At 36.5% G+C, this 19,392-nt stretch overlaps 1 protein-coding gene across 7 annotated transcripts in view; it reads right to left on the bottom strand.

Moving 5' to 3' along the window:
- LOC124264713 (trafficking kinesin-binding protein 1-like) overlaps nt 1–19,392 on the bottom strand; it is an 83,099-nt gene that overhangs the window by 19,026 nt on the left and 44,681 nt on the right. For 2 of the 7 annotated variants that reach the window (XM_046699482.1, XM_046699486.1), the window contains one exon: nt 14,774–14,785. The exons of 3 other annotated variants lie outside the window; for them this stretch is intronic. In XM_046699482.1, the coding sequence (XP_046555438.1) occupies nt 14,774–14,785 (12 nt within the window). Of the gene's footprint in view, nt 1–3,211; nt 3,910–14,773; nt 14,786–14,860; nt 14,941–19,392 lie in introns of those variants that run through there. 2 more of the 7 variants (XM_046699489.1, XM_046699485.1) reach the window with 2 other exon arrangements.

Below are 19,392 nucleotides of genomic sequence, written 5' to 3'. Positions count from 1 at the left end.
AGCATACAGGACTGGGCTCATATTTAAAAAACCCCAGACAACATTTAAAATGGGCAAGGCAGTTGACAGCAACTTTTAAACTGCTCCACAACATGCATAGGCAGTTTATATGAGAAACGCGCCTCAGTGTAAATTCACCCTCACTGGAAGCACTCATAAAATCAACACGACATGTGAAGAAGTGATAAATGTGTATCGAAACTTAACTTCAAGGTGAGTTGCCTTGCACTATCAGGTGCTAATTCATTACTCTTCCAAGCTTCATTGTAATTCTACAAACTGAGGTACTTTAACACCTCACAAATATATATATACCAGTCTGAACATTGCAATGTTTCTCCTGGATAAGTAAAGGCAAACTTCCCAGTTTATTAAATACAACATATAATAAAACAACATCCCCATCATGATGTAGTCAGGCAGATATGTACATATCACATCACTCAGTGAAAGGCAGACATGTTGACTTTTTGACTGATTTGCAGTGAACATCTGTTGCAAAACATTGACAGGATCGATTTCAAGTCACATTTGTAAAAGACATTTCCATAAAATTGATTAATTTTAATCCAGATGAATCTTGACAATCCAGCAACATCACAGTGAATGAGTGAGTGAGTTTAGTTTTACGCCACTTTTATCAATATTCCAGCAATATCACGGCGGGGGACACCAGAAATGGGCTTCACACATTGTACCCATGTGGGGAATTGAACCTGGGTTTTCAGCGTGACAAGTGAACGCTTTAATCACTAGGCTATCCCACCACCCCACATTACAGTGAGACCCCAGAAATGGGCTACACACGCATTGTTCTCGTGAGTGTTAAAACCAACAAACTCTGTCCTTCTTTAAGCTTACAGGAATACCTTTACCACTTGGCTACCCATCAGGTTTTTTAATCAAGTGTTTGTACAGCAAAGTATGGTACTGGTTCGACTTATATTCATTTATTCTCATAATCTGGTGGGCAACACACATATCTAGGACCCTCCCAGTGCGTCAGCTTTTTACTTATCTAATCGTGTTGAAGTTTGATTCCAAATCACGTGATATAACGATGACACTGTGATGAAGCACATTGTTATCAGTTACCAAGTATCAACTGATCCTTATGTCAGCTTAAACAATGATAAGTGATGACATTTCACTTAATATCATCATCTGACAATAATAACTTGTTCAGACAGTCTGGTTCAATTTGGAACTTTAACAACATTGTTTTAAAATGTGTCCAACGCTTCTTAGATTTTTTTACTTGAATTCAAAGTTTAGACATTGACATTTCAATTAGATATTGTGTTCTGTTGGGTAATATCATTAGAGACAGAAACATGCATCTTGATTAATATCCCTTATCTTCTATCATCACCATGACGATCACCATTGATAAGTTTCCTAATCAATAACATTAATGTCATTTTCATCATAGACTTTGGTCAAATGAACGTTTTTGTTCATGAAAATAAAAGTTTACCATATTCCTTTTACAATTGTAATTTTAAATGGCAAAGAATTATTTCCTGTACAAATGTAATTTCTTGTTAGACATGCAACATAATGAACATGTGAAACAATATAACTCTGCAAGTGTTAGTTATAAATTTAAATGTAACAGTAACTCAGATATCATTTGTATTAGTCAAATTAATATCTCTGACATATGTGATACTAGACTTTCATGACTAATCATGACTTCGAAAATCAATCAATAATTGATCAATGATCAATGAGAACAGGAAAGTTTCAGAACTACAGTTGTCATTCAATCTCAGTAAAATCAGATCTAAGGTTTTCACTACCACTTAATAAAATATAGAAAGATCCAATCGTAGATCACGTCAGATTTAACTTTCATGAGCCAACTTTGAGCGAAGTGAATATTAGCCAATCAAAATCTGCTTTCTTGAGTTATATGACATGTGTGTCAAACTGAATACTTCCATACCAGGCATTTTGCAAAATATTTTGAGAAAGTTGAAAACTGAATCAAAGAAAGTCTCTTTGATAGGCAATATGATTTTGTTTAACACTTCAAAATGAGAGGTAACTGATGATTTTAACAACTACAGTTTAACATACCACAACTGTTGCCTAGTATACTCTGTGTTACCCTTTTTGAGGTTACAGAAATTAGAAAATACATTCAGACTTTCACTTTCATGATTTCCAAATTGTGTTTCCATTGTTAAAAACATATGAACTTAAAAAATATGGTGCAATAACAATAGGGAAAGGATGCTTCCCTTCTGGAAATCTTTTATCATCTTTACAGGAATACATTATCTTTAACAAAGCATTACACATTCCCAGAACCAGTAACTATGGTTAGTTACTTCAGTGCAGCAAAACTTTACAGAAAATTACTTGAGTACAAAATTTAGTAAAACTTCTTGTTTATGTATATGGTTATCATTACTGGCGTGAGTGAGTTTGTTTTTATGCCACTTTTAGCAACATTCCAGCAATATCACGGCGGGGCACACCAGAAATGGGCTTCACACATTGTACCCATGTGGGGAATCGAACCCGGGTCTCAGGCGTGACAAGCAAACGCTTTAACCACTAGGCTAGCCTATGACTGGGATGAGTATCAGCAAATAACTAATGTACAACTATATACGTTTACATCCCTTTCTTTGAAAATATGTTTGCGCCCTAAGAATTAAATAAACTATGAACAAAAGTCATATCACAAATATATAGAAATTCTGCATGAATTATTATCAAGTAAAGATATGATTGAGCAGTTTCTCCTATGACACATTTGACATCATCAAAACAACAGACATGCAATTGAATTCAGTCAACTGACAAAAATTCATGCCAGCTGACAAAGGTTTTTCAACATTTAACATCTGATTGAATGCAGAAGTTCCACAAACACACCTGAGGCCTTCCATGTATTTATTATAACTGTACCAACATGCCCTTTATCAAATTAAACATCAAACTAAATTGCCATGTGCAGTTTGTGATTGACACTAGACTGGCACAAAGTTGGTAGACCATGAAATGATTGTGGATAACAAATTCAAAGCTTATGTATCAAAATAAAATAAAAAGACATTCCGACGTTTACTATTAACAAAGAAGCCCACCTCAATTTCAATGTTCACATAAATGAAAATGCTCCAAATCAACATCACTGAAGGCCAGTGAGACAAAACTGATGTCCATAAACCAAAGTAAAGGATGTGCACAAACTTACTGCTTCCCAGAAACAATGCAGAGGACAAGTTTTCAGAGTGGAAGTTCTTGAGACTGTTATGTTCTATTGGTGTCCCGGGAGATGTTTTGGCCATGCGACGATTCAGATTGTCTGGAGAAGAATTGGACATCTGCCTGTTCCGAAACAGTTTCTCATCAAAGGAAGCTCTGCGTCTCCTTCGAACTCTTCGTTTTTCAACTCCATCATTTTCGGTCTCTGTTTCTGATGATGACGACGGACTCCTGCAGCGAGGTGTCATGTCATCGGACAATGATGCGTCATCGCTCTGCTCCATGTCAGTGTCTGAGGTTTCCTCGTATATTACATTCCAGTTGACCAGTGGATCATAGCGGATGTCAGACCTCCAAGGATGACTGCTGCTGCTGTTGTTGTTCATATTATCAATGGTCTCCATTTCACAAATGACCACAGTCCACGATGTTGAAATATTTGGCTTTAGAAACAGGCCCTCAAGTCCAAATTGAGACAAACTTGTCTCGAAAAGTAAAACAACTTCAAATTCTACATGATTGCAGTTTCTGCCACTGAACAAAAACTGGATGATGAAAAGTACTGTAGAAAGTTTTGTTGATCCGTAAAAGATCTCCAATTAGTCAATGTTTAACTGGACACGAATGGGCTTAATCCCTTCAGAGGTTTCTATATGTGCCTGTCAATAGACTAGACCTTATCTGAAGCCTTGGAGCCTTTGCGATCTATTTACATGATAATGGAGGCTGTCACGTGGGCTGTAGCTCCACCTCCTGACAATCGAGGCCACTGATATCTGATGGTGTTTACAATTTTTGTGTGTGACTATTTCAAACCAACACAAGGCCACATTGATATGTTACAGGTGAACCGATTCACAGTGACTCGTGAGGTGTTACACAAAAAGGTTTCAACAGTTTGGTAAACCCAACCAGTCTGATTTAACTTAACAAGTATATAAGAACATGTTTATAAAAGCAAACACTCCTTTGTCTGGATCCTTAGGAGGTAGGAATTTAAGCAATACATGCCATAAATACACTTTTTGTCTAATAAATAACTCACCATTTACTTACTATGTGAACAAGCTATATCATATCAGACACAATTTGAACTTGCATCGGAACATGGAAGAAACAATGTTACCACTGCTTAATGAGGGATCATGTTTTGTGGTGATATTCCTTTTTTTTTTTAAATGTATTGGAAGAAATGTAACTGTGTTACATTGTTAGGTGACCATTTAAAAAATAAACACTGAAATAACTGCCTTGTTTGAAAATGAAATATTGCCAGTACACAATCACATGCCAGAATGATACAATTAGATTATTCAGTTTTTAATTTAGAATTATTTGCTGGGACAGACAAAGCAAATTCATTTCTAGGTACAACCTCTTCAAAAATGAATTATGAAGTACTGCAGTACTTGGGTCAACTATAAAAAAATAAAAGGATAGTCTTTCTCCGCAAGGCACCAATTGTATCTAACCAGTAAACAACATCACGGATGTGTCAATATAGGCCAACGTGACTCTGTGCATGTCCACTGTCCGACTGTCATGGGTGATTACAGGTGAGCTTTCCTTTCTACTATGACTGAATAGGCTGACTATACACCTCTCCCCTTAACAACTGTTTCCTGCTGATGTGAATGTTTATTCAACAGGTGTTCAAGGGGGTCTACGTGCAGAGTTTGTGATTGGCTGACAGATCTCGGACAGATTTCAGTTCAGCATACCTGTGATGTCCTCCATGGTGTTTACAACTATCAGAAAAGAATAACCCCATAATCCTATAAATCATACCTTCCAAAGAAAAATATTGATTATTTGGAATACTACCACAAAGATATTTGTTGGTTTTGGTAATATCATTCTTAGGTGTTAAAGATAAGAGTGAGTGAGTAAGTTTAGTTTTACACTACACTCAGCAATATTCCAGCTATATGGTGGCGGTCTGTAAAGAATCGAATCTGGACCAGACAATTCAGTGATCAACAGCATGAGCATCGATCTGTGCAATTGGGAACCAATGACATGTGTCAACCAAGTCAGCGAGCCTGACCACCCAATCCTGTTAGTCATCTCTTACAACAAATTTTACGCTGCTTTTAGCAATAATCCAGCAATATCACGGCAGGGGACACCAGAAATAGGTTTCACACATTGTACCCAGGTGGGGAATAGAACCCGGGCCTTCGGCGTGAGGACTGAACGTTTTAACCACTAGGCTACCCCACCACCCTGTTTTATTATGATATCAACAGTATCAGGATTATATCATGGTGTTGTCCATTCAATGAAAGAAAAAGGGATCAAAACGCCATTTGTGAAAAACATTTTTCATTTAAAACTGAATGAGGCTTATGTTGCCATTATCAACTATTAGTTGGGTAATGGTTCAGTTGAAACAAAGTGTGGGTGAAAATCTGAAATTCAAACCAAGGACTAGCATTGCTACAGATGCCATTCTTCATTGGGGTCATCACAGTCACACCACTGAGTGACCAATGACCTTGTTTCTAAACTGTCATTATTTATCAATATATAATGTTACCCTGTTTCACTGTTCCCAGATAACAAGATAGTGCCATTTTCCTGAAGAGATTTATGAGCTCTTGGAGTACAATACAGAACCTACAGGAACATGAGTTAATGAAAATTTTATTTTGTCTTTTCACAATTATGCAAATTGATCTACCCAATGATACAAGTGATAACCCACAGGGAAATGTCACATGTCTTTTCTGGATTATATCAGTCTTGGATGAGCTGACTTTATTTCCATTACCCTGTCATTGATGCTACTGGCTAGATATGGTATCACATTTGTGTATGGTGGAGTTTTGAAGGGGCCTGTTTGAAAGGCTTCAAATTATTTCATGACAAAAACATACAATCAAAATGTTTCTGAAAAGAACTGCATTTATCATTGTACAAGTCAAATATATAGTCTTTATCATAAATGTTTATACACGAAATACTCAAAATTCCAATGCAAATAACTCACTTTTCAGATTAGTTTGATAAACTATTGAACATTTTCATTTTGAAATTACACATTTCCCAATATTATCAATTCCTCCTGGAAGAGTGAATTAGTCAATTAACCAATCAATCATATTTTTCAAAAATACGAAAGGATTGATTATAATATCTATGATATGCAAAAATTCTAAGTCAATCTTTTACCATAAAAGCTTGATAGTAAAGGTGAATATGAAAGAGTCTTATCCATGCAGAATGAACAGAAATATATTGCAGAACATACCATTAAGTGAGGAAAATCAGCAAAAACTAAAGAAATGTGATTGATCCATCAGACATGATTTGGTACTAATTGGAGGACAAATTGGTATTAACCTGCATATGAAGGTCAAACTGCCCATTACATCAACGTAACACACACGAGTCAAGTTTCGACAGATTGTGCAAGATAAATGTTGACAAAGGTTCGTGTGTATTGTCCCACTGTTTATCACAAATAAACCTGTAAACAGTTCATATCTACGATATTGCTGATAACCAGAAGACCCAGTCATGAATAGACGCGTGAACTCTGCAGTGAATGACAATTAACACATCGGCACAGATTTCTAAACATATACATCATGCAGACATTCTTACAAACATGTCAACAGTCTGATAACAAATATTTGATCACATATCAAACCCCCCAAATGTATATCTGGTAATTAAGTCAAATATCGTAAAACAATTGAAAGTTACCTTAAGTATTTTTTGAAACTTTACTTTGGACAGTCAGGTAGCCTTACCACTAGGTGTTGATAGCATGAAATAAACAAGCCTGTAATGGATCAGCTGATATAGTTGTTGCTGATGTCTGTCACATACATCTGATACAGGACTGTCACACCTGTTGTCTACCTGATTGTTGGGATGTAGTCACTCCAACCTTGACATACAGGTTTTAAAATACATTTTTGTGCTTGAATATATGAATTCAAATTTATTTTCAGTCATCAGATAGAATTTTGAAACATTTTTGTTAACTGTCAATTTAGTAATTTTTGATATTAGTAAATTAAAATCATTACAAATTAATTACTTTTAAATGATTTATTTTCACTATATATTTTACAATTGTTTATATAAAATGCCAATCTTTCAACATACATATTTAGAAATCACCAGATATTAAAGGAATAGTATACTTGTACTTTTTCATAAACACATGAATGTTATAAAAATAATTATTGATATTCTTCATACATTCTTTATTCCATGCAATGTATTTTTATTCAGTGAACCCCAGAGGGCCTATAAAAGAACATGCAGCGATTTTTTCAAACCACATCCATATTGGTATCTCAGATTGGGGTCATGCAGGGAGCCTCTAACACTGCCCTATTCTTCCTTCATTTCAGGATATGAGTATACAGGATCCCCAGCGTTTACATTAAGTCATTGTCTTATTCTGTAATATATTTGACTGAATGGCATCAGAGCAAATTGAAAGTAAACAAACTCATGCTGATTTACAGTAATACTTCTTAAGATAATTATGTCTACAACATACTTCAGCCATGTGATAAATGAAAGTAATAAATGGTAATAAAGAAATTGTTTATTCATGCATTGCTATCCTTTCCTAGAGACCCAAATTCTAAATGCCTCTCAAACAAGTCATGTGATAAATGTGAAGAAACCCTTTGTTAAGTAAACTGGTCTGTGGAAAGCAAAATGTAAAGCCTTACGAAACTGCTACCATTTTTTTATCTCGACCAGGAATGATTGCCTTCATTCTTCATCATTTACTTTTGGTGAACCAAATTAAGCATATATACTGGTAAGCGTTGAAGAAAGAGATTTGGTTTAATTGCTCTCTGAACAGTATTTCAATTAAATCACAACATGTCATCATAATGTGGGCGGAAAGCCTGACAGGTCTGAGATGAAACCCACTAATACCGGTACATGCACTGGGCTGACAAACCAAGAATCAGAATGATTCAAACCCATGACATAGCTTTCTGGCACATCTAAGGGAGGCAACTGCTAAAAGTGAATCGCAGCACCTTAGACAACCTGGCCAAACATGCTCCCGCCCATAAGTAATGATGACATAGCTGAGGTTACTACACAATTAATGAATGAGGGTTCACAAAACTCAGATGAAACAACTACATTTTTTTAGAACATCATCAGTGTAGAAATTGTGTGCTACCTACAGTCAAAAAGCTTCAGCTTATTCAGTTAATGTTTGTCACTGTGAGACTATGTTTTTAAATTTAAAAAAAATGAAATTGTGAAAAAACCTCCAGCTTCTTTGCTCTTATTTTGAAAACACACTCAAGTTGGGACAATATTGACAGAAAGCTCAGCACATGGAGCACAGGTTACGTTCAGAGAAGACACCTTGCTAATCTTCTTAATTATGTTGAGGTGCCTGATCTTGACTGAACACCGAGACCTGCGAATATCAAAGATTCCATCTCCCCTCTGATACCTCTCAAGACTGTCTGTCTGCATGTCATAAATTAAATCGGCAACAAATACAAAACCTGATATCTATTTCATTTTATCTGTCTGACGTTTGAATACAGTTTTTGTATTTTTTTATGCCTTGTAAAAACAAAAACAATGTTCTTGTTTGGTTTCAGTTTGCAGATAAAACATTGAAAAACCCATTATTTATACATAAAAATGAGTTGGGTCTAACAAGTGTAATGCCGTTTTGAGCAGTACTTCAATTATTACATAGCATTGATACACAGAATTTTAAACTCATTCATTTATTGTTTAACACCCTAATCTGCAATTTTCCAAACTTATTGACAGCATCCTGTTCAAAATCCAGAGATTGATATCATGAGCTACAATCAGCACCTTCAACGTCCAATGACAACTGGTTCCATAATGCTAGTCCTTATACCAAGCACAGTCTGTTGGGGTCCTATTCAAACTCATGCTCAATGGATGTGGCACACTTCAGAAACAGAATAAAAGGTTACACTGTAACGACTGCCAATATATTGAACATTTTAGAACTGTTGTGAAATGAGAGTCATGTTTACCCCCTCGTTGCCATACCAGGTGTGTATTATCAGAAGAACGGGATCTTTTTACTTGTTATATAATCACTTAGTGTCAACTCTGTAAGACTGCAATGATTTGTGAGGGTGTTTTGAAAAAAAACCTTTTCATGTTCCGATAACTTCAATCCTTTTCAGAACAGAGCATGAACTTCTCTCAGATATGAATAATTATTATGATATTTATTGCAAGCTCTAACCGCTATTTCTCTAGATGTATGCAGTGATTTCAGATTCACAATACTGTTGTTTACAATGCTGTGAACAAAGTGTAGGTCACATTGACCTGAGGTCAGAATGTGCACATGCCACTTCACACGTTCCAGATCTCAAATGGCAAGAAAAATAAAACTACCTTCAACAAATATATGACACCCTTTATCAACATTTAAATGTCAAATTTAACCAAGTTAGATAAAGTTACCTTGGTATATTTTAATTAACTTTGAAAAAATACAAACTATATTTACCAGACATATGACCAAGAATACACAATAAAAACACATTGAAATAGGTCAGATAACTTTCTCGGCATTACTAAACCAAATACCTTCAAACCATGCCTCACTAAATCCTTCACATATGAAACAAAAACTGTCCTCAGCAATAACAATGTTAAGTAAAGTTACAATATGTTTACAGTTGACAAGCATAATAACCTAAGACACAGTGAAATTTTAACTAATTTTTGGTCCCCTGGTTTCAAGATCAGGTATGTATGGACAATATTAACTTATATTTTATTTCTTTTGTAGGTTACAAACCTTGAAAAGTAAACAAGATTTAAAATAACCACTTTCACCAATATCTACTGTGGCTTAAAGTATGGAGACAAATCTCCATGACTCTGGTGACCATGTCAAGCTTCTTCTTCATATCTAACCGACTAGGGTGTGTAAAAGTTGAAAAATGATGCAAAACTGAAACCTGATTTGCGACCATTGTTTTATAACAATGCTTAAAAATATATATATTAGAGTTGGAATATTTCTAGGAAAGGACAGGTCATGAGAGACTATATCTTAAAATGTCTTAGCTCCCAAGGAAAATAGAAATTGTTTCACCAATTGTCTTGTATTGTCAGTCAACATGTGGCTAAGAAATGGAACTCAAAAATATCACCAGAGGAATCTGACAGTTGAGGTTTTATCAAGCAAAAGTGTTAATATCCAATAGAGGCAAAGGTCCACTTATAAATAACTTTAAATGACAGATATAGAGTAATTTCATGTTCAAAAGAAGACAACCCAGACCTCACATCAGGGATGTATCTATTTTTAAAGACAAAAAATCATTGCATAAACATACGTTTCTGTTTTAGATCTGCACTTGATGTCCCCTTCCTATGTGTGAGATGACTGAGCATGGAGCTACTCATATAAACTGAGGCATTTTAAAAATTAGCTTATATTTTGAATATTTCTAAGTTTGGTTTCAGAACTTGACCCTTGATCTGCAGGGTCAAGCATATGTTTACATCTGTTGTGAGTCTAACATGACATTCACACGCATCGCATTCATTCTGTAGATGTAAGAATTTGAAGAACTTGCACATGCAAATAAAGTAAATGCTTAAATATGAAATATATATTTGACCATAGTGTCATCTGTTTCCTATCCTGACTGTAGTGTTTGACCATAGTGTCATCTGTTTCCCATCCTGACTGTAGTGTTTGACCATAGTGTCAACTGTTTCCCATCCTGACTGTAGTGTTTGACCATAGTGTCATCTGTTTCCCATCCTGACTGTAGTGTGTTTAACCATAGTGTCATCTGTTTCCTATCCTGAATGTAGTGTTTAACCATAGTGTCACCTGTTTCCTATGCTGACTGTGTGTTTGAACCATAGTGTCATCTGTTTCTCATCCTGATCTGTTTCCTATCCTGAATGTGTTTAACCATCCATCTGTTTCCCATCCTGACTGTAGTGTGTTTAACCATAGTGTCATCTGTTTCCCATCCTGACTGACTGTAGTGTTTGACCATAGTGTCACCTGTTTCCCCATCCTGACTGTAGTGTTTAACCATAGTGTCATCTGTTTCCCATCCTGTACTGTGTCATCTGTTTCCCATCCTGACTGTAGTTTAACCATAGTGTCATCTGTTTCCCCATCCTGACTGTAGTGTGTTTAACCATAGTGTCATCTGTTTCCCATCCTGACTGTAGTGTGTTTCCCCATAGTGTCATCTGTTTCCCCATCCTGACTGTAGTGTGTGTTTGACCATAGTGTCATCTGTTTCCCATCCTGACTGTAGTGTTTTAACCATAGTGTCATCTGTTTCCCATCCTGACTGTAGTGTGTTTGACCATAGTGTCATCTGTTTCCCATCCTGACTGTGTAGTGTGTTTCTGACCATAGTGTCATCTGTTTCCCATCCTGACTGTATCCATGTGTCATCTGTTTCCCATCCTGACTGTGTGTTTTTGAACCATAGTGTCATCTGTTTCCCATCCTGACTGTAGTGTGTTTAACCATGTAGTGTCATCTGTTTCCCCCATCCTGACTGTAGTGTTTTAACCATAGTGTCATCTGTTTCCCATCCTGACTGTAGTGTGTTTGACCATAGTGTCATCTGTTTCCCATCTGTTTCCCCATCCTGACTGTAGTGTGTTTTAACCATAGTGTCATCTGTTTCCCATCCTGACTGTAGTGTGTTTAACCATAGTGTCATCTGTTTCCCATCCTGACTGTAGTGTGTTTAACCATAGTGTCATCTGTTTCCCATCCTGACTGTAGTGTGTTTTGACCATAGTGTCATCTGTTTCCCATCCTGACTGTAGTGTTTAACCATAGTGTCATCTGTTTCCCATCCTGACTGTAGTGTGTTTGACCATAGTGTCATCTGTTTCCCATCCTGACTGTAGTGTGTTTGACCATAGTGTCATCTGTTTCCCATCCTGACTGTAGTGTGTTTCCCCAACCATAGTGTCATCTCTGTTTCCCATCCTGACTGTAGTGTGTTTGACCATAGTGTCATCTGTTTCCTATCCTGACTGTAGTGTGTTTCAACCATAGTGTCATCTGTTTCCCATCCTGATGTAGTGTGTTTAACCATAGTGTCATCTGTTTCCCATCCTGACTGTAGTGTGTTTAACCATAGTGTCATCTGTTTCCCATCCTGACTGTAGTGTGTTTAACCATAGTGTCATCTGTTTCCCATCCTGACTGTAGTGTGTTTGACCATAGTGTCATCTGTTTCCCATCCTGACTGTAGTGTGTTTAACCATAGTGTCATCTGTTTCCCATCCTGACTGTAGTGTTTTAACCATAGTGTCATCTGTTTCCCATCCTGACTGTAGTGTGTTTGACCATAGTGTCATCTGTTTCCTATCCTGAATGTAGTGTGTTTCCAACCATAGTCATCTGTTTCCCATCCTGTGTAGTGTGTTTAACCATAGTGTCATCTGTTGTCATCCTGACTGTCCTGTTTTAACCATAGTGTCATCTGTTTCCCATCCTGACTGTAGTGTGTTTTAACCATAGTGTCATCTGTTTCCCTGTCCTGACTGTAGTGTGTTTTCCTATCCTGAATGTGTCACTGTTTTCCATCCTGATTGTGTGTGTTTTAACCATAGTGTCATCCTGTTTCCCATCCTGACTGTAGTGTGTTTGACCATAGTGTCATCTGTTTCCCATCCTGACTGTAGTGTGTTTGACCATAGTGTCATCTGTTTCCCATCCTGACTGTAGTGTGTTTGACCATAGTGTCATCTGTTTCCTGAATGTGTAGTGTTTGACTGTAGTGTGTCATCTGTTTCCCCATCCTGACTGTAGTGTGTTTGACCATAGTGTCATCTGTTTCCCATCCTGACTGTATCCTGTGTAGTGTTTGACCATAGTGTCACCTGTTTCCCATCATCCTGACCATGTAGTGTTTGACCATAGTGTCATTTAACTGTTTCTGTTTCCCATCCTGACTGTAGTGTGTTTGACCATAGTGTCATCTGTTTCCCATCCTGACTGTAGTGTGTTTAACCATAGTGTCATCTGTTTCCCATCCTGACTGTAGTGTGTTTGACCATAGTGTCATCTGTTTCCCATCCTGACTGTAGTGTTTAACCATAGTGTCATCTGTTTCCCATCCTGACTGTAGTGTGTTTAACCATAGTGTCATCTGTTTCCCATCCTGACTGTAGTGTTTTAACCATAGTGTCATCTGTTTCCGATCCTGAACCTGTGTAGTGTGTTTAACCATAGTGTCATCTGTTTCCCATCCTGACTGTAGTGTTTAACCATAGTGTCATCTGTTTCCTATCCTGAATGTAGTGTGTTTCAACATAGTGTCATCTGTTTCCCATCCTGATTGTAGTGTTTGACCATAGTGTCATCTGTTTCCCTTCCTGACTGTAGTGTGTTTGACTATGAATGTACCACCTGTTTCTCAGCCTTACTGTAGTGTGTTTGACCACAATGCATCATCCATGCTTCACATCTTGACTGTCATAAAAGTAAAGCAGTACAAAATAATTAGATAGATACAATCATAACCTGGCGATTCGATAAAAATATACTTTCTGACAAACACAAGGTTATTGTCATTAAGACAAAATTCCTCATTAATTTACTTACAAAGCACCGTATTTCCCCTTGAGGGAGCATTTGAAAAATCCATTTTCTGACATAATAAATTTATTATGAATTTTTAATCCCTAACTGGTTTTCTACCAAAATTAAATCAATTATTAGTTTTGGCCTTACATCATACACTTAGTGAATTTACTTTAAAGTATTCCATAGCTGGATATCTAACCAAACTAAAACATGCACACTTGACATGACATTCACGACACGACCAGTGCAAAACATGTCTACAGCTGTTGGAGGAATACATGTATACTATAATACAGCCACAGATACAGAAATAGATATAACATACATGACTCCATACAATATACAGCAATTCTATAACAGGGTGGTGTGTGGTGTACCTGCTTGTTCAGATTTACAAACTGGACTCAACAAAAACAAGTATCTTTGTACTGCTGGTTTCAGAAAAGCAATACAAAAAGCCATGATGGCTATATGTAAATTGATAACAAGTAAATAAATGTGTTTGCTTTTTGCATTTTTGACACTTATATATTCAACCCAAACATCCTGGTATCGACTGGCTTCAGACCAAACAAAAAAATAAGTTTTGGCTGAAAAAGGAAAAATAATACATAAATTTCAATTATTTATATTAAAAAACCCTGATAATGGCCATAAATACATACAGCAGAAGGCTTGAAACTACATGTCTGTTTCAGCATTATAACAACAATTTGAGGCACAGAATTAAGAAAAAAAAATAAAATTGATAGCAACACATTCATTTATGCACATCAACTCTGGCAAGTATCATAATCAACACAGTTTACATAAAGGAACATGTTGCTATCCATGTGATGTGTTCATCGCCACTGTAGCTTCTTGCAACCCAAATGATTGAAACAGAAACAGACATGGCCCATGTTCTCAACAAGCAGGCTAATGTGGGGACAAACAGTGCTGTCAATAAATATCACTCACCTTGATTTATTTCTGCATAAATAAGGCAAAAAGAGAAATATAAGAAAACATTATCTCAGTAGAGGAGTATCTGTACAAGAAACATACCTGTAGTGTCGTCTATTACATCAGCAAAAAGGAATGCACTGCACAGATTGTCAATTGCTTGTCAGTCAATTGCTGTCAGCCATTGACAACATGTCACTGACATGTACATGCATCATAAAGGTTTTTTTTTAAACTGTGAGTTTACTATATAATCATATACTGAAAGAGGTCCTATAAATAGTCCGGACAAGAAGTCATCCGTATAAATGATGACAAACGTGAAATAAATAAGTCTCAAAAGGTTCCTACTTTAAGAAGGGAAGGCACTCGTTTTATAAAACATGATTTGTTTCGGTGAAATTGGCATAAAACATACAGATGACTTAAAATGAATGAATGAATGAATGAATGAATGAATGAATGAATGAATGAATGAATGAATGAATGAATGAAAATGAATGATTGAAATTATTTAAGGTGAAAGACTAAAGATATAAAAAGAACACAAAAAGAGAGAAGGAAAGAGACTAAACAGTAACAGAGAAGATATAACAGGTAATGATTGACGAAATTAGCAGACAAAGACATTTGTGTATTGTGCTGCTTTAGAAAAATCAATTTATGAAGTGCAAATTTTAAAAGGAGTGGTATTACCAACAGAATAATGTCTCTAAGGTATTTATCAAGTCTGCATGTAGTATGAAGAGTGGACAAGGGACACCTTTCCCATGTAAATATATACTCATTTTTCAATTAGATAAATGGTATGTATATTCAAAAACGTCGAAAGATGGCATCCCTAGTTTTAAATTATTAAAAGTGCTATCAGCATTTTGGCACGTTTCATTTATTCTTATATGAATACAACTCAGTGGTATTTAAGACTCTGAAACATCACTGTAGACAGCAAAACAAGTCTTACATTCATTTATATCCACCTCTGCCATTCCACAATATATCATTATGACTGCATTAATTGCAATATCTCAATACGATGAAGTTGGTGCAAAATCAGTGTTGAAAACTTACAACTGAAGAATACTCACTGAAAACTCTGAAGTAAGCTTCACCCTACTACACAAACACAGACACATTCAGGAAATGGATTGGTTGTCTTGACATGCTGTTTTATGGGACATTTTGTGCATGATTCAGTGCTGAAGAGTTCAGGTATTAGCCATTAAATTTCTGTATTTTGTTGAACTTTGGATTACTGCCTACTTTTTTAAAAATATGAAAAAAAATGATGAGCAAAAAAATAATACATTGAGAGTCTTTTAAATTTTTGGGTGGCTCAGGGCCTAAAAAAATGTAAACACTGCATAAATTAACATTTTAGTTTAGATACCCCATGATCAAACAAACAACTTAAACTCACAATCTTCATCCTTAACAAACATTTGAACTGAAATATTTTACCCAAATTTGAATTGTACACTGTTCAAATGAACTTTAACATGAAATTCAGCACACATGCATCCAAACATTCCATCTTCCATCACGCGAACAACCACATCTCAATAATTAAATTTGATACACTGAAATATCGACATGTTGAATGTTTCCCTTCAGGCCTATTCTGCTCATACAACAGCTCGATACCACACAGTGTGTGGGTCATTTTTCAAGTGATACTCCATACATTATGGCTTCATTCAAATACAGTTACTACATAAGTAATCATATAGGTGTGGCAACACATGGCGATGTCATTAATACTTAATGGTCTGACTAGTCTCTAACGTGAAATTTGACATTGTCTGCCATACACTTAACTTGAAATCTATAACATTCATGTTCACTGAGTCAGGGTGCTTTTGAAATGTGAATTTGTGGAAAGAGTGGGGCTGTTGTTATTTCAAAATTTGGTATCTGCTTGCTGTGTTTACAGTGTACAGTACTCAGTACCAATCTACGTTGGTATCAATAAGCTGAACCTCAGTGTTCGTTCATTCCCTTTGCACCTTTGTCATCGTATCCTCATTGTGTAGATCTGTGCTCTGACGATCACTGGATTGTCTGGTCAAGACTTGGTTGCTCAGTGGGGTGTTCACAACAAACAAATAAACAAACAAACAATCGGCACCTGCTTCAGAAATAATAACTTTACACCTCAGATTTCTGTAACAATTCACATCTGCCTATCTGCGACTCACGTTAATCAATATCATATTTCATCTGCCTCTGAATCATCAACATCAATCTTTCTTCACAGCTAATATCATTCATCCTGTACCTTTCTGTAACCATTCATACTCTTTTCCTTGCCAAAGAGGTGACTAACCAGATTGGGTTGTCAGACTTGCTGACTTGGTCGACACATCATTGTATCCCAGTTGGCTAGATCGATGCTCATGATATTGATCACTGGATTGTCTTGTCCAGACTCAATTATTTTCAGACCTGACCCGTAAAGGTCCAGGTGAGAATATTGATCTTCAGTAACCCTTGCTTGTCGTAAGAGACGACTAACAGGATCGTGTGGTCAGACTCCGTTGACTTGGTTGACACATGTCATCGGTTCCCAATTCTGCAGATCCATGCTCATGCTGTTGATCACAAGATTGTCTGGTCCGGACTCAATTATTAACAGACTGACGCCATATAGCTGGAATATTGCTGAGTGCGGCGTAAAAGTAAACTCACTCACTACAGACCGCCAACATATAGCTAGAATATCGCTGTGTGTGGCGTTATACAACAAATAAACAAATGTTCTCCTTGCACCTGTTCTATCCATCATCATATACATAGACATGCATCCTTCAGTACCTTTAAATATTTAATGTGTATCAAATGGGACTTTTCCAAACACAAGTGCCCTATGATTTCTCTTACAAAGATTTTCACTTGGTTATACTAAACAGCCAAATCAGGCTTAGTTTCTCAGCTGTACCTTTTTGATAACATTTTTTCATAAGACTGTTTGTTTTTCTATACATCTCTATTTTGATCCTGGACTGTTTGCTTAAAAACATTAAATCTGTAGCACAAGTTGAGGACTAATCAGACAAACATCTCACATCCTGGTGTTTTTTTCTGAAAAGAGAAATCTGATCTACAATGTTTTCTGCAACCCGGATGTTTTGCGATTAATTAGAATTTGTCCAAAAAGCCTCTGTTGAGATCCGGGTTTGTATGTTCTTTTCCTCAGTCCACGATGTCATCAAAGATAACTGAAAGATTGCTTGTTCAGGCTCCCTGACTTGGCTGATGTAAACTGATGCTCATGATGTCAGTCACTGTATTGTCTGTTCCAGTGTCTTACAGCTTGACTTTGCTGCGAGCAGAATTTAAGCAACAAATATATATTTGTCCTAACATGAACTTGCACCTTGGGTTAAAGATATATTTGATGTAAAACCAACTCCATAATCACTGAAAATCTCTGAAGATTGCCATCATATACCAATATCTTTATGAAAGATGTGTACCTTGATAAAGTATTTCTGCCAGGAGTGAGTGTGATTGAGGTTGGTTTTACGCCACTTTTAGCAATATTCCAGCAATATCACAGCAGGGGACAATAGAAATGGGCTTGACACATTGTACCCATGTAGAGAATCCAAACCGTGAAGACTTTAACAACTAGACTACCCCATCTCTGTCTCAGCTAGGATATGCTGTGAGATGACAGCTGGACCCTGACTCTACAAGCCGCTAAAACGGAAAGACAACCTGTGCTGTGGATAATCAACATCCTCTTACCACACCTTCGTCAGTCCATAACTGATGTTGTTTTAATACAATCTGGACAAATACAGCCATCTATGTATAGAAGGCTTACAATGAACTGAGGGATATAATGTTCTGTTTTCTTGGTTTGGGTGACTTGCTGTATATTTTGAAAGAAATGCGTATGACAAACTAAGATCATAACAAACCACAGGTAGCGGAGCCTTTGAGTTCATTACAACTGTAATTTCCTGTATACAAAATCTAACTGTGTTTTCAGCTTGCCATATATCTAAATCACCTTGTTCTTTAATGCTGTCCTCATCAGTATTCATACTACACGACTGTGATGTGTAAACGATTAAATCTGGACCACATAATCTAGTGAGTGAGTGAGTGAGTTTAGTTTTACGCCACACTCAGCAATATTCCAGCTATATGGCGGCGGTCTGTAAATAATCGAGTCTGGACCAGACAATCCAGTGATCACACAGCATGAGCATCGATCTGCGCAATTGGGAACCGATGACATGTGATCCCGTTAGTCGCCTCTTACGACAAGCATAGTCGCCTTTTGTGGCAAGCATGGGTTACTGAAGACCTATTTTATCCCGGATCTTCACAGGTCACATAATCTAGTGATTGATATCATGAGCAATGATCTACGCTATTGGAGTATAACGATACATTTCAACAATGTAACAAAACTTGATCACAAAATTTCTTGTTTCAAAAAATTTAAGAAACAAATAATCATATGCTTCATCACTAACAAGGTAAACTGCCACATTTGTATCAACGAATAACTGAAAAATATTCATTTCCAGCCTGGTAGACTGTATTGAGCAACTCCTGACTGGCTTTTCCTGTCACTTTACTTTCACTAAAATGTAAAACAGTCATTTAAAAACAAGTGC

The sequence above is a fragment of the Haliotis rubra genome, unplaced genomic scaffold (genome assembly GCF_003918875.1).
Source record: "Haliotis rubra isolate DU_JTF1 unplaced genomic scaffold, ASM391887v1 Scf94, whole genome shotgun sequence".
Lineage (NCBI taxonomy): Eukaryota > Metazoa > Mollusca > Gastropoda > Lepetellida > Haliotidae > Haliotis > Haliotis rubra.
Note: the sequence above shows the minus strand (reverse complement) of the source record. Positions and strands in the feature narration are given on the sequence as shown.